The sequence below is a fragment of the Schistocerca serialis genome, chromosome 1 (assembly GCF_023864345.2).
Source record: "Schistocerca serialis cubense isolate TAMUIC-IGC-003099 chromosome 1, iqSchSeri2.2, whole genome shotgun sequence".
NCBI classification, from domain to species: domain Eukaryota; kingdom Metazoa; phylum Arthropoda; class Insecta; order Orthoptera; family Acrididae; genus Schistocerca; species Schistocerca serialis.
The window spans coordinates 797792890-797810072 of record NC_064638.1 but is presented as its reverse complement, the minus strand read 5'-3'; the positions used below and the strand labels follow the sequence as shown (position 1 = coordinate 797810072).

The 17183-nt window shown below is 41.0% G+C and overlaps 1 protein-coding gene across 2 annotated transcripts in view; it reads left to right on the top strand.

Moving 5' to 3' along the window:
* Positions 1-11567, top strand: part of LOC126483833 (conserved oligomeric Golgi complex subunit 7) — a 75411-nt gene extending 63844 nt beyond the window's left edge. For both annotated transcript variants that reach the window (XM_050107048.1, XM_050107038.1), the window contains exons 13-14: positions 3525-3774; positions 11240-11567. In XM_050107048.1, the coding sequence (XP_049963005.1) occupies positions 3525-3774; positions 11240-11415 (426 nt within the window). In that variant the 3' untranslated portion in view covers positions 11416-11567. The remainder of the gene's footprint in view (positions 1-3524; positions 3775-11239) is intronic.
* The last annotated feature ends 5616 nt before the right edge of the window (positions 11568-17183 follow it).

The window sequence follows — 17183 nt, the reverse complement described above, 5'->3', positions numbered from 1 at the left end:
CCCCATTAATATTAGTGAACATACAGATTTTTATACTCATTTTTCTAGTTGTTTATATCTAGGTGTCCATTGTTGCTAAAATTTCACTGTTTTTACTGATCTCAGTCTCTGTGCAAATATCTTTAAAGTCCTCAAATCTGTTTATTACAACAAGTCTTGTTTATTTCAGTTAAGAAGAGGATGCCAAACCATGTGCTCTTGATGATTTTTGAAGTCAGCTTTTATGACTTTGAAGCTTCTGCACTGTGTGTCTTTTATGTATGTGGTGAATTTCATTTCTGACATGCTGTCTATTCCTATACACACACGAGCTCCCATTCTGTGGAGCCTGGATTTAAGGAAAACACTTTCATTTGCTCCAAAGATCTCACAGCCATAAATTTCTGGTTTTAGCCCATTCTCTGTTCTAAGTATTCTGTTGGCCCCCACAGCTTTTTGTAGTGGATCAGACTCTTAATGCCTTTTCTCCAAACGCAAATACAATTTTACTAGAAGTTGTGTGGTAGTTTAGAGCCTCCTTCAACATCATTTATCTTGACTGGTTGGAGTGTCATCTGTTTTAAATATGATTGTATGCATTCCACACACAATCAGCTGCACAGTTAGTGAGGTATAATTTTGCTGGATAGCAGAGGACATGGAAATGAGTTAGCACATGTGGCAGATAGTTTGGCATGTTTTGAAATTTAACATGATTCAGTGACCATCCCCCTACATGCTAACACCTAGCTGTAGAGGCACAAAGTCACACATCAGTGAAAAGAATAGTGGTTGCAGTTGATGAGAGGTAAGCTACAGCTAATAAAATCAACAGTTTAGCCACAGTATACTTACTTTCTTCCAACCAATCAGTTGAGAGAAGTTCTTTTCACTTGTTAAGGATAACATACAGTTTGATGGCGTGTGACTTTTTGATCTTGTGAGAGGATTCTTCAGTGCATGGTGCTTTTGGTATAAAGCTTGTAGTCTGCCACATTATAACTGTGTGTTTTATATTCAGATGAAGACAGAGCTTAGTTTACCTGCAGGTCTGCTCTATGTTTAGCAGAAGATGAGGTGAATATGGTACAAATTTTAAGATTCTATGACCTGACTTATCTTTAAAATACTTGGAAGTAGTTTTGTAATATGTTGACATGGTGGAAGAGATATCCAACCTTTTAAACTTTGATGAAGAAGGATTACACACAAAGAGGTCTTATCTGAACACCTTCAATTTAATAATGTGTCTTTTTTTTTTTTGCTCAGAACAATACTAATAAAGAACAGGAAAGATGAACAGAGCAACTGTGATAGTTGCCCTGAACATTAATTAGAATTAAGAATAAAGTAATGCACTATTAGTGCACCACGAGGAAAATAGTAAAGATTAATGAAGTTGTAGAAAGAGTTGACAAAATTTGTTACTCGTGGCAACTGAGGTTGGCTGGGATGGTCGGTTGGGTGGGTAAAAATATGTTAAAGTTCATTTGGGAAACTGAATGGTATGTTGAGCAGTAAATTCCCAATGCATGTTGAAATTAAAGACTGTATCTAGTGTATAAAGACAATATTAACCACGGAAGTAAAGCATTGACTTTAAATATGCACATTTCAAAAATTGAAGGTTAACCAGTGAGCTGTGGGAAGAAGCATATTTGGCATATCAAGAAGGGACAGAAGAGCAAAAAAATGTATAAGAGAAGAGACTAGAATTGACCATAGGATACTGACTGTACAAAACTGAAATGGAAATTAGCTGGGCATATAACGAGAAATAATTGTGGTGGTGAACACTGGAGATTCTGTGTTGTATTACTCAAGATAAGAAAAAAATTTGTAAGACAGCCTAATGGAAGATGGGTTGATGATGTAAAGAAACAAGGTGGACTAACTTGGGTATGAGGAGTTCAAGACTGAAATGTATGGATACATTTAGAAGAGACTTGTAACGAACAGTGGATGATAAGTGGCTGGTGATAGGGTTTGTAGTAAAGCTTTAGACCATTGCCAGAGTTTACAGTTTGTACATTTTAAATGGTGATATGAATATGAGTGAGAATGGGAAAGAGTGAGGTTGATATTATCTGAGCTCACATTTTTAAGTTTTAAGTGAAAAATTGCATGCTGCTCTTGGACATATCTCGGATTATTATGTTTATTGCAAATAACTTATCGTTGCATGATGGAGGTTCTCTGTGAGTTCTACACCAAATTTTTAGTTTTATTGAAAACTATGTGCTGTTCGTATGATTTTTTTTTTTCTAAAATACTTCTGAACTAGTGTACAATAAATTGTTTGCCAGTTGTCAACAGAAAGAAATAATGATATTGGTGCTTTACTTGTAAGCTGTAATTCTTTGTCATTTTGATAAGGACTGGTTCCAGAGCCTTGGTACAGTTACTGAAAGTTGTCATTATGCTTAGGCTGTACCAAAAATTTTCATTGTTTGTCTATCATGATTGCAATTTTTATATTTTGTCATTGTTAGGTGGTGTGGGGCAATGGCACTACTTAACAACATGAAGTTGTCATGTACTGCAATGTGGTACCCAAATTTATAAAATCAACAACATGTGGTGGTATAAATCTATCCACTCTTTTGGATGTCATGTGAGAACACATATTGCCACGGGTTAGAAAGTGACAAATATTTGACAGTATGATTAGTTCGCAACAGTGATATAAGACAAGACCCATGTAACCAGTGTGGTGAAGGGGACTGGAAAGGGGGGGGGGTATGAAGAACCACACATGCTAGTTACATGGTCTTGTCCTATGTCTCTGTTGTAAGCATAGTTTTTATCATAATGTCAAGTGTTTGTCACTTTCTAACCTTGGGCCACCATACATTGTTGATTGTATAATGTTGGGTACCATGTTGCTGTACATGAGAACTTCATGTTGTTAAGTGGGTACCATTGCCACACACCATGTGATGATGATAAATTATCAAAATTGCGATCATTATGTATAGACATTTTGGTACAGCCTAAGCAGAATGACAACTTTCTGTTCCTTGTCACTGTTTTCAGTGCAGTGGTGTATTCAATACCAAACTTTCCCAATTTCTTTGGCCCTCCTCTCTTGTGTTCAACTGATAAGAAAGATTGTTGTATGTCATTTATCTCATTTTCTAAAAATAAAAAAAAGAGGTGGCATTTTTGAACTCGTGAGATTTATCATTTTAAAGTTGCAAGAGGTTCGTTGATTATGCAGCTATATTGAAAATATGCTTTGACTCTTGACTTTTAAGTGTCTGTCACAAATATCAGCACCTTCCATACACATAATTGTGCATTGTTATCATTGATTATGAAAAAAAAGTATACTGTGGATGATGAAAATGTGCCTTTAGCTTGATAGAGAAAATAACTGTTTTCATTTATTTTTTGTGTTATTTTCTTTGGTTTTGCAAATTGCCTGTGCATTATTTGTCTGTCACAGACTGTTGGGCCCTAATTTTTTGTCAGTTTCTAGCAATGTAGATTTGTAACTTGTAATCCTGATGTTCAATTTATTATTACATTTATGAAACTTTCAGATAGGCCAATATCTGATGACACTGCCTCAGCACCTGGAGCCATTTCTTTTACGAGACAATCCATCACTGACATTGGCATTACGTGTTGCTGACTCAGAATACCAAGCTATGTCTGAAAATAGTGAAGCAGGGGTTGCAGATGCCTTACTTGGAATCATAGCTCGTGGCACATGTCAGATGTATTGTGAGAACATTCTGGGCATATGTGAGCTGTCAACAAGTGGCTGCAGGCAGCTTGCTACTGATATTGGTCAGTAAATTAAATATTTCGTGTAGTATGTATGTTTATAAGGATAGATCACAACTCATCCAAGCGAGTAATCAGTGTTTGCTGAGTATTAGGCAGCCATTTAGAAAAATCAGAAGAGTGCTCTCTCTCTCTCTCTCTCTCTCTCTCTCTCTCTCTCTCACACACACACACACACACACACACACACACTTCACGTGAGCAGAGGGACACAGAAGCCATGCTTGTCAGCACATGCTTCTGTTTTGGTGACAGAGTGACAGCAGGATGCATTATATGTGCCAACCTCTTGGATGAGCGGGAGGGGAAATAGGCTCTTCATTGGTGTAACACGAGGAGAGCCATCATGTCTCCAACACTGGGGTGGATTGTCAAAAGTCTCACATTATTTTAATTTCCTGATAACATACTGTCCACTTGCAAAATCCAAGGTAAAAAAGTTTTTTCTTTAATATTTTTGAGCATATTTTGAATTTGCTTTTTTTCACATGTCAGTCAGTACATATAAGCAGTGACTGACCATAGAGTTTTTCATACATTGTTCACTGTTAGTGGAAAACTGTAATTATGTTAGGTTCTCATTAAAAACCAAGTACTCCATCAGCTGACATTTTATTTGGCTAGTTTTTTATTTTGCTAGTTTTTTATTTTGCTATAACTACCAATAAATGTTGTGTGGACAAATTTCACACAAAACCAATTTGAGATTCCTCATTAGTCCTGGCACTTAACATGACATTCTTGACAGCATCAGACCATGGAAAGTCCAGGATGGAATAAAACTATATTATGAAAAGAATAGGTTGCTACTCACCTTATAGACAAGACGTTTAGTCACAGACAGGTATAACAAAAAGACTGCTACGCATTTAAGCTTTCAGCCAAAAGGGTTTCTTCTGAAGTAGAAAACCATGTACTTCCCCCCCCCCCCCCCCCCCCCCCCCACACACACACATGTATGTATTCATACATGCACACTAAACCACTATCTCTGTCCTCTGGCCATACTGTGGCTGATTGGAGCAGATATCCAGTGTGGGTGATGAGGGAGAGAAGGTGGCATGGTGTAGGGAGGGGGATAACAAGTTGGGGTGGGAGAGCATGTAGTGCCACGTATGGGAGCATGCAGGGATGTTGTGGTAATGGAGTAAGGCTGCTAGATGCAGTAGGTATCTTTTTTTTGGGGGGGGGGGGGGGGGGGAATTAGGAAAGGAGAGAAGGTGAAAGGATTAGTGGGTGTGCTAGTAGAACAGAAGAATTTGTTGTGCTGAAGTGGGAGTAGGGAAGGAGATAGGTAAGTGGAGGACAAGGACTAGTAATGGCTGAGGCCAGGGGATTATGGGAATGTAGGGTATATTGCAGGGAAAGTTCCCACCTGTGCAGTTCAGAAAAGCTAGTGTTGGTAGGAAGAATCCAGATGGTCCAGGTTGTGAAGCAGTTACGTGTAGTGAAGCACATCATTTTGGATGGCAGTTCAGCAATTGAGTGATCCGACTGGCCCTTGGTCGCAGTTTGTCAATGGCCATTCATATGGACAGCCAGTTTGTTAATCATCATGCCCACATGGAAAGCAGGATGCTGGTTGCAGCTTAGTTTGTAGACCACATAATTGTTTTCACAGGTAGCCCTGCTTTTAACAAGGTAGGATAAGCCTGTGACCAGAGTATAGTGAGAGGTAGTCAAAAGCCTGGTGGAGAATCTAATTCAGTTGCTCCAGTCCTGGGTGGTACTGAGTTCATCAGGGAAGTGTTTCTTTGTGATCTGACAGTGGGTATGTGGGAGGTGGTAGGTGAATGGAGAGATGATAAGGCATGGGAGATCTGTTTCTGTACAAGGTTGGAAGGGTAATTTTGGTCCGCAAAGACCTCAGTGAAACCTCTGGTGTATTTAGAAAGGGACTGCGTATCACTTAAGGTGTGATGCCCATAGGCGACTAGGCTTTATGGAAGGGACTTGTTGGTATGTATCGGGTGGCAGCTGTCGAAGAAAAAGTATTGCTGGTGGTTGGTGATTTTATATGGATAGAGGTCTTTGAGTTGCCATCTTTGAGATGGTCAACACTGAGGAAGGTGGCTTGTTGGGAGGAGGGTAGGTTACAGGTGATAGGATGAAGGTTTTGTCCACGAGTGCAGATATTCCATCACTGGGGGCCACAATGGGGTGTCTAGGTGGTTGGGTTTATGGAAGGTAGGTGTGTAGGGAGTGGTAGGGATGAGAAGAGAGAGAAACTCAGTTTAGTGGTTCTGGGTTGGGCCTAATGATTTGAGGAAAAACTGGAAATCCTGGTGGATTTCTGGAATGGGGTCACTGTGGCAGGGTTTGTAGGATGACGGATCTGACAGCTGGTGGACTTTCTCCACCAGGTAATCCCTGCTGTTCAAAACCACAGTAATGGAGCCTTTGTTGGTGGATATGTTTGTAAGATTGGAATATGTTTTTAGGTGGTGTATTGCTGTTCTTTCTGCAGATGAAAAGTTGGTTTCCATGTGGGTTCTGTTTGACAGTGGGAAGGATGTTTTGAGGGTGTGGTAAACGCAATAGGCCTGCGAGGCAGTGTTTGTCGGCTATGAGGGATCATGAGGGAGGTTTCAAGGCTGTGGTGGGTGGTGGTAGTCCAAGGCAGGAGTGGGACATGAACAGGTTGGAGAGTTTTTCAAGTTGGTGTTGTGCATGCTGTACTAGTTCCTGGAGAGCAAGAGTTTGTGTGAGAGATGGGATGCAACGTTTTGGGATTGCAGGAGAATTTTACAGATGGAGAGGAGGTATTGCAAGGAGATTTGAGCTTGATTTACATGGTTAACTGTGGAATGTATTGGTGACAGCTATGGACTGATGGAATTTCAAAATATAGGGGTCATTGTAGGGATAGGGAAAGTTTTCTGTATTGGCATATATGGAAGGAGCAGGGATCCATGATAGTGGAGATTTTAAAAAATGCCTAAAAATATGTAAAATACGCAAGGAAGTATGAAAAAATTGTAACAGTATGTAAAATTTTGTGAGAAAAAACTCACAAAATGGATGGGACAAATGAAGTATGGGGAAAACAGGTGACAAGTGAGGTAGCAGGGCTGATAGTGAAATGCAAAAATGAACTAAAATGTTGTGAAACAGAGTGAGATGAAATGTAAAAATAAATAAAAAGACAATAATAGAGGGATGCAGGTCAGTGGGTGGATATGCCTAAAGAAGGAACAGCAGGTGTAAATGGATTAGATGAGGATAGAATAAACATGCTGGAATAAGGGAAGAGAAAGCGAAAGGGAGGGATTGTATACGGTTGAGGTTCAACAAGTTCATGTGGCACAGGAAGGTATGAAGAATGACAATATATAGTCCAAAACAAAGTGATTAACCTTTGCTCCAAAAACCGTAGTTCCACAGAGGTATCAGTCCTTTGTCCCACTCCCAAATTCTATCATGCTGGACTTGTTAAAGACCTACTCCCAGTCCTTACAGTGGACACCCTTTTTTTGCCACAATCCTACCAATGAGACTCAATTGGAAACCAATATTGAACCCTGCCTGACTCAGTTCACTTCTTCATCCAACTTTAATCCTCCACAGCTGCCTCCAAATCACTCCCTCTTAACATTCCAGAGTTTCTTAACCTCAAACCTTGCCTCACTATTATTTCCCAAATCCTTCAGCATGGAAACCAACCTTACATTTGTAGAAACAACTACAATCCACCACCTAAAAACCGATCCCAACATTATAACCTTACCTACCGACAAAGGCTTCACTTCCGTTGTTTTGAACAGTAGAGATTACCTGGAGGGGAAAGTCTGCCGGCTGTCAGATTTGTCAGCCTACAAACCCTGCAACAGTGACCCCATTCCATAAATCCAGTAGGATCCCCAGTTCCTCCTTAAATCTTTAGGCTCATCCCAGAACCACTCCCTTGTGTCTGTGTCACTTCTCACCCCCTGCAGCCCCACCTTCTACGTGCTTCATGAAGTTCATAAACCCAACCACCCAAGATGTCCAATTGTGGCTGGTTTCTGTTTGCCCACTGACCGAATCCCTGTTTTGTATCGAGACTCGCAGCCTGTTACCCATAACCTGCTCTCTTATATAAAAGATACCAACCATTTGCTCCATCGATTCCTCCCAGTTCCTGTTCCTCTACCATATTACACTCCATTCATCTCTGTTGATGCCATCTCCCTCCACAGTAACATCCCCAATGCCCGTGGCCTTGCCACTATTGAAGACTATCTTTCCCAATTCCCAACGGACTCCATACTTACAACCTCCTTCCTGCAGCATGACCAACTATATCCTCACCTACAATTACTTCCCCTTTGAAGGCATCACCTGCAAAAGAAGCTATGATAGAGCAGTGGGAACTTGCATGGCACCATACTTTGCCAACCTATTCGTGGCTACACAGAGAAGTCCTTCCTGAGCACCCAGAATCCCAAACCCCTGGTCTGGACCAAGTGTGAGGACACCTTATCCGCAGTCCTCTAAAACCTCATCACCTTGTGCCTCATTTGCTTCAGCTGGTTCTTATCAACCCAACAAGCCACCTTCCACTATGTGGACCTCCATCTCGAGGATGGCTACATCAGTATCTCTGTCCAAATCAAACATACCATCTTCTAGGGAAACCGCCACTTCAACAGTAGCAAACCGAAGAGTACCTTCCATAAATTCTAGCCACCTGTGGTCATTGCATCTGCGGTAATAAGTAGTCCCTGTCCAAATAAACAAACTGTTTCACTGAGGCCTTTGCAGACTGAAACTACCCTCCCAACTTGAACAGAAATGGATCTTCCATGCCTTGTCTTCCTGGCCACCTAACATTTCCCGCATACCTACTGTCTGGCCACAAAGGGGTGCCATCCGAGACTGGAGCAACTGAATCACATTCTGTGCCAGGGTGACTACCTCTCATCATGCCCTGAAAGGAGGAATATCCTACCCTCTATCTGTCCCTCCTCTCAGGGTAGTGGTGCTCTGATGGCCACCAGACATATGCAATATGCTTGTCCATCCCTACTCTATCCCTGTTCTCAATCCCTTTCCTCATGGCTCATATCCCTGTAACAGATCTGAATGCAAGACCTTTCTATACAACCTCCCACCACCAGCTATATCAGTCTGGTCTCAGACATCTCCTATCGCATCAGAGACAGATCTACCTGTGAAAGCAGTCATGTGATCCGCAAACTAAGCTGCAGCAAGTGTGCTGTTTTCTTCGTGAGCATGAAGACTAACAAGCTGGCTGTACACATGAATGTCCATCTATAAGCTAGAGCCAAGAGCTAGCTAAACCACCCAGTTGCTGAACATGCTGTCTGACACAATGTGCTACACTTCAGTTACTGCTTCACAGCATGTGCTGCGTGGATCCTTCCTACCAATATCAGTTTTTCTGAACTGTGTAGGTGGGAACGTTCCCTGCAAGATATTCTATGTTCCTGTAAACCCCCTGGCCTCAGCCTTCCCGAGTCACTGGTCTCCACTTGCCTGTTTCCTTCCCTCCTCCCTCTTTAGCCCAAGACATTCTTCTTTTCCACCAATGTACTCACCCACTAGTCCTTTTCACCTTCTCTATTTCTCTCCTTTTCCACCCCACACCCCGACGCCCAGTCGCACTCCCACACCGCCCAGAGCTGCGACGGCACCCATATTTGAGTTTGCATCAGTTGAAGTTGACCTCTGACAGTTGCAGTGGGCTGTGCGCAGCAACTTTGCACGTCTGCTTCGACCAATAATGTAACGCAGTTTTATAAGTATTTGTGTGATAATGCTGCATTGTTGCTACAGTCTTGTAGATGGCCACTGTTTTCACCTGCAGCTATTAGAGCTTCACAGTTGAAAGCTGGCAACAGCACTGCATGCTGTCGAGCATCTTCGTATGCTGTCTCAACTTTACCATCCCCTCCCTGTCCACTGCGCACTCCCACAAGCAGCACTACACCTATCCGCACTCTGCCCTGCTATTCACCCCCCTCCCCCACCCCCACCCCCTGCCCCACTCCATTCTTCCTAGTCACCCATACTGGATTTCTATCCCCCACTCCCTTGCTCACCCGATGACTCATTCCATCCACAGTGCTCAGAGACTCGTTTGTGTGTGTGTGTGTGTGTGTGTGTGTGTGTGTGTGTGTGTGTGTGTGTGTGTGTGTACGCGTGCTCGTGTGCTCATGCGTGTGCGCGTGCACTTGCATTGTGCTTGTGTGAATGCGTGTATGGGTTTTCTACTTCAGAAGAAGACCTTTAGGCTTAAAGTTAAAATTTATGGCAATCTTTTCGTTGTGTCTGTCTTCAACTCGGTGTCTCCCCTATATGGTGAGTAGCATAATAATTTTGGCAGCATTTTGTTTATAATGAGTACCAAAATTACATTTATAATTGATACCAGAAAATGATGCAACCCATGAACAATATTTATTTGGATTGAATGTACTAATACATTAAAAGAATCTGAAAATATCTTTGCAAACAGAGAAAAATACACTGGATGGTTGTTATGTTGGACAACTGTTATTTCTTGCCAGTTTGTGTTGGAAAATCATTAAATTCCTTGTGCATTATAAATGTTATTCTAAGACACCTTGCTATTCAAATATGTGATCCTCAAAAGTATTCTTTTCTGAAAACAAAAATGATGTTACATGAGAGCATTTTCTGAAAGGGAAGAGGTTTCCTGCATTATAATCAAAGATACAACTAAAGGCAAACAATTCATTGTGTTAGAAAGGGTAATGCAAGAAAGCAAATAAGTGGGAAGTGCAAGGTGAGAAAAACAAGAGCTTTAAAATTTTTGGTGTATTAAAACTGTTTGCTGGCCTAGTACTCAACCTAGAGCCTTGCCTTTTGTTTTAATCTGTCAGGCAGTCTAAAAATACTCCAATGCAGAATGAAGAATTCATTTGATGCTATGTATGCATCACACATGCCTGCTCTAACATTTTATTAAACAGCACATTACACTCCTTCCCATACTCCCAACACAACTATAAAAATATGTGGCATGACACTATTTCTCATACTCTAGTTAATCCTCACTTTTATAGATTAATACTGCTTATACATTATTGAAGTAAGCAGCAGCAAATGTCTTGGCACTCAACATGATGAGCACTACTTGATAATCTAAACATGTTGTACTAATATGACTTATCATTGATTCCAAAGAGGTTCATAAGTAAACATTCATTTTTGCCACTTCTTTGATCAAGTTTCAGTGTCACATAATTTATGTAGTTACTGTTCCGCTTGTTGTTCTGCCATCAAGTGATGGTGGCATAGTGACTTGTGGACAATCTTTCCTACATGTCAGGGTAGTCTTTAATACTGAATGGGTGCCATATTTGTATTGTTTTGTATTTTATTATACTTTAGTAAATTTCATTGGTGAGTAAATTGTCATGATTTGCCAGGTGCCATTTAGTATTAATGGTTGATTTAATTATTCTTATATGTGTGTTGGAATATATATCTTTTCTGGCAGATTATCTTGGCAATGTCCTGGAGGATCTTGGTCTCGCGCTGTCTGAGCACTTGACTCAGATGTCGTCTCTGTTGCGCCTGTCACCAGATGAATACCAGACACGGAGCTCAGGATGTGCAGCTCCACGACTCGTTGCAGCCGTCCGTCAGATGCGCAATATTACGTCTTCCAGTTAAATACGGGTTTCTAAATGTATCACAAAAGCCAGTGATATTTTGTGCATAAAAATTGGTTAATAATATAAAGAGATTGACAGGGAGAGAGAGAGAACATATGAATTCTATTTTTGTTGTATTATGTGAAAATAAAGAAACTAATCTAAAATTAACTCTGGCAATTTATTGTGACTATTATTGACAGTATCAACTAGGATAACCTTCGGTGTTAAACCTGATGTACTACCAAAAAATCTTGTATTCTCCATAGAGAAATTCACCATCATTGTACTTTATCTATTAACATCACAAGTCTAGTTAGTTCCATTCGGATCAAGTAATCCACTACAGGCACAGCTGTGAATCAGATATCCCCACAATTCCTCTATCTCAAACTTGCGGAACAGTGCTTGCAGTTATTTCCTAATATCCAAGACAGTCTCAAGTCTTAGAGTTTTTTAAAATGGCTTTCATTTAGGAGAACACAAAGAAATCACTCAAAGCTGAGTAATTTTTCTTGTGAGTGTGAAGAATGAGAATTAATCACATTGTTTTCATTCATAAAATCATGTACGATGAGAACTGTGATTATACCTTATACTGGTGCAAAGACAAATTGTGTAACTCTTAGTTAGCCACTTTCACATCATAATCTGCAATAGTTACCAGTGGTGTAGCGTGAGGGGAGACTTCGAGACTTAGTTTCCCCTGTATTCGTGCTTAAGAAAGATGCAACAGTAATTCAAAACAAAAATATAAACAACTTTCTACTAAGAGCACTAAATGTGCGAAGACATCGGTTTTGTAGCCCGCGCCGTCGCACCCTGAGTATTGGTGTGTCTGCCTGCTTGAGACTCTACTGCTCTGTCTCTGCCTCCCTTCCCTTACCTGGCTGTGTGCGCCTGAGCATTCTCGGCTCACCTCCATTTCTCCTCTTCCACGAAGGCTGGTGCGCTGCACTTGCTAGCAGGTATCGAGACTAGTCTCTGCCGATTCTATACTGGCTTTTAACACGGAAGTGAACAGTCATGCGGTTTGTTTGCATTGTCATTCTTGTTTGATTTTAGTGCATATTTTCATTGTGTCGCCAACATGAGTGAGCCAGCAACTGAACACTTTATAGAATTTTTATTAAAACCGCCTTTTTCTACATTAACGAACGAAAAAAGTGGGAATTGAAGGAAATACTCAGTGTAGGAAATACTCAGTGTAGTTTTAAGTGAAGCCAAACAAAAACGCACTTTTCAGACAGCCTGGTACAAAAAGTGTGCTAGGCTGACTGCGAATGCAGTTAATAACAGATTATATTGTTATATATGTCTTCTGCTTGATTGTGAAAAGGAATGATGCAATGATGGCATTTGTACAACAAAGAACTTTGACAGGAAAGCACAAAAGCATCAGATATCAAAAAGTCACCTGCAGAACAAAGAATCATTTCAGTTATTGGGAAACGCCCTTCCTGAAGCCGCTCGTCTGACAGCAATATAATACAAACAAGTTGCATCCAGCAGGAGAGTATTGGCTCGTCTTATTCACGCAACTGTATTTCTTTGTAAAGAAGAACTAGCCTTTCGCGGCCATCGAGAAGACGAATCCTCCAGCAACAAAGGTAACTATTTGGAATTGTTGGATTTACTAGCTCAAGGAGAGCAGTTAATCCGAGACCGTCTGTCATCATCTTCAACCTTTAAAGGAACGTCTCCAGATATACAGAATGATGTAATAGAAATGATAACTCTGGCAGTTAATGAGAAAATAAAATCTGAAATTCAGAACTGCAATTTCATTTCGATTCAGGCTGATGAAACATTAGACGTGTCATCTAAGAGTCAAATGAGTATAATATTTAGGTACTATATTGCAGACAAAATTGAGGAAAGATTCGTTGGATTTTACGATATTTCTGGAGATAAAGCTGCTGAAGGTTTGTCAAACATTATTCGTGCAGTATTGGAAGAATGGAATGTGGAAGGAAAAGTGGTTAGTCAAACATATGAAGGCGCTTCAGTAATGGCGAGCAGAGAAAGAGGACTACAATAATTGGTGAAGCAGTTCTGTCCCTATGCACTGTTTATTCATTGTTATGCACACCAACTGAATTTGGTACTGTTACACACCTCCAAAGTCATACGACAAGTACGCACGTTAGTAAGTGATCTTACTGCATTCCATTCGTTTTTTAGCAAATCATCAAAACGAACTGTATTGCTGACAGAGAAAGGATTTAAACTGCCACATGCAAGCAACACTTGCTGGTACTTTCGTTCCAGGGTAGTTTCAAAAGCATCTAGTCATTTCTCAGGGCTATGCAGTGCTTTTAATTATACATTTCGTGACACAGACTCTCAGTGGGATCCAGAATCTTTGAGCTGTGCTGTGGGGATGAAACGGCGGGTGGATGATCCTACGTTTGTCTACTTCCTTTGCTTCTACCGAGGGTGCTTTGTTTATGTTGATCATCTCTTTAATGTTCTTCATTCAAAATCTGCCAGTATAACTGCTTGCCACGATGAAATAAGAAATGTTTTGAGAAACTTACAACAGTTAAGAACGGAAACATCCGTTGATGAATGCATTAAATGCAGCTTGTGTTTGAATGGCAACTTATCATTCTGTGACAGTCAAAAGACATCTCTCAGGGCATTAACTTATGAGATACTGGATTTGCAAATTGTTCAGATGGAAAGAAGGTTTCAAGAGTTTCCCCAAATTCAGTTTGTTGAACCTTTGAACGTAAAGTATTTCCCAAACTATCAAAAAGAATTCCCAATGTTGAAACTACTTCAATTATTAGAACAGTACCCTTTTTTCAAACAAGAACAACTTGAAAATGAATTGTGTAACATAAACGCTGATGGGAAAAAACACTTATCTCCAACAATCCTCTTAAAGTACATTGTCAGCAATGATTTAGACTTCGTTTATGAAAAAACAACGAAGCTCCTGTGTTTGGTTTTGACCCTACCCGCAACTACAGCAAGCAGTGAACGAAGCATGAGTGCTCTTGAACGAGTGAAGAATTATTTAAGTAATTCAATGTCCAACATTCGGCTGTCATGTTTGAGCACGTTAGCAACAGAAAAGACTACTTGGAGAGCTATCCAGTGATCAGATCTTTGTAGACCAAGTTATAGACTTATTTGTGGAAAGAAAAGAGAGGCGCATTGCACTTGTGTAAAAGAAAATATAAGTGCTTCTTCTCTTGTTGCTGGAGTTCTACAAATTTGTCATTGTTTCTTGAACAAGTTAGTTATTATTATTATTATTATTATTATTATTATTATTATTGGTGGTGGTGGTGGTGGTGGTGGTGGTGGTGGTGGTGGTAGTAGTAGTAGTAGTAGTAGTAGTAGTACTAGTAGTAGCTGTTGTTGTTTTATTTGATGCATTTTGTTTCATTTGTTTAAATTATTGTTTATTGTACTCTTTTGTCTCCCTATAACAACTACAGTGTCTCCCCAACCTTTACAACCACGCTACGTTACCTTAGAATGCCACAATATAACAGTACATTTTGGTTGATGAAGACAAATGAACTGATTTGTCTTTTTGGATGAGAGTGAATGCAGACCTTCCGACTCCTTCATATATCAAGTTCCATAGATACTGCCTGAAAGGAAAACAAGTGATGTGGAGTGAGACAAAGGTGTATATTAATAAAGAGAAGTAGTCAGAAATTACAACCAAGACGTTTTGTGTTGCAGTTAGTTTCAAGATCACTGTACCTGTATGTACACTTCATTTCAGCATAATATTTCAGTGATCACCAGGAATTCAGAAAGCAGAATGTAGAAGGTAGGAGTTTTGGGAGTGGTGGGGCTGGGAAGGTACAGGGGAGTGATGCTCTGGGAGGGACTGGAGATCCTGTGGGATTTCTGAAATGGGGTCACTGGGGTTTGTAGGTGGACATACCTGACAGCTGGTGGAGACCCTGATGGTCACCATGACTAACTGTACCCTCACCCACAATTACTTCTCCTTTGAAGGCATCACATTTGAACAAAACCTTGATACAGCAATGGGCAGCCACATGGCACCAGCCTGTACCAACCTATCCATGGACCTTCAAGAGCTGTTTAGAGGAATCTGTCCTAACCAACCAGAATTCCATAGCCCACATCTGGTTCAGATTCACTGTGACTTCTCCATAGTCTGGACTTAATTTGAGGGCACTCCATCCACATATCAGCAGAACCTTAACACCTTCTTCCCCTTTCACTGCACCTGGTCCTCCTCAACCCAACAAACCACCTTCCTCAATGTTGACTTTCATCTCAAGGATGGCTACTTCAGTGCCTCCATCCACATTAAACCTGCCAACCATCAACAATACCTCCACTTCAACAGCTGCCACCCATTCCATATTGATGAAATCCCTTCCATACAGCATAGCCATCTATCGAGGTCGCATCTGTAGTGACAAGCAGTTCCTCTCCAAATATGTTGAAGGTCTCACTAAGACCCTCCCAACTTGTCCAGAAACAGATCTCCCTTGACTTGTCCCTCCTGTCACCTACCACCTCTGACATGTCCAGTATCCGGTGGAGAAGCACTCTTCTCATGACACAGTACCCCCAGGACTGGAGCAACTTGCCATGGTTTCTACTACCTCATGTCGTGCACTTCTCACTATCCTTCCCATCTCTCCCACAATGGTATTCCACACTCTGAACCTACACAATATCTCACTCCACTCCCACTGTCAATCCCTTGCCTCAAGACATACATCCTTGCAATACATTTGGATGCAAGACCCGTTCCATACATCCTCTCACTATCATGTACTCCAGCCCTATCACTAGGATCTTCTATCCCATCAAAGGCAGGGTGACCTGTGAAAGTACCCATGTGATCAAACTAAGCTGCAGGCATTGTGATGCTTTGTGTAGAAAGACAACTAACAAGCTGGCTGTCTGCTTGAATGTCCATCACCAAACTGATGGACAGCTGGACCACCCAGTTGCTGAATATGCTGTCCAACACAGTGCACTTCACCATGACTAATTCACAGTTTGTGGCATCTGCATCCTCCTTACAACTGATTTGTGCAGGTGGAAACACTGTCTACAACTTCACCAGTCCCTGACCTCCAACCCATTCCCTGCTTCCACTCCAGCAGTGTGTGTGCCTTCTGTTCCACCAATGCACCTGCGAGACTTTTGCCCTTATCTACATCTCTTCCGTCCTTTCTCCCAGCACAGCCACCGACTCTGTACCCAGCAGACCTATCCTGTTGCCACGATGTCCCTGCTCACGCCCACATCAGCACATTATCCCCTCCAACCCCTACACTGCTACTTCTGTTCGCCATTTATAGCAGACCGTCTGTTCGCCATTTATAGCAGGCCGCCCAAAGTTTACATATAAGAGTTTGTGCAATAACACGGTAACAAGTGAGAAACGAATGGAAACCTGAACACCGTCTGAACCAAAATTAATACAGCATAGCAAAATCAGCTGGTTGCAGCGTTACAGTTAGTGTGTTGCTGTCTTCCGAGCATATAAACGAAGTGCTCTGGTGTGCAATTTATACGGAAATATTTCCACTGTGTTAGCGAATAGGAATAGAATTAAAACTTTCTGTGATTATAAAATGGCGTCATTATTACTGCATATCTTTTGTCGAAAAAGGCCAACAGTAGCAAGTTGTAAATATTAACCAAATCGAAACTTTCCAGTGGTAATGGAAAATTCTCAGCTATTCTGTAATGGAAGCTGGTGTATCGCAACTACGATGAAGCCGACGAAACTCTATCTGCTTTGATCTGTCAAGTGGAAACTTTGAG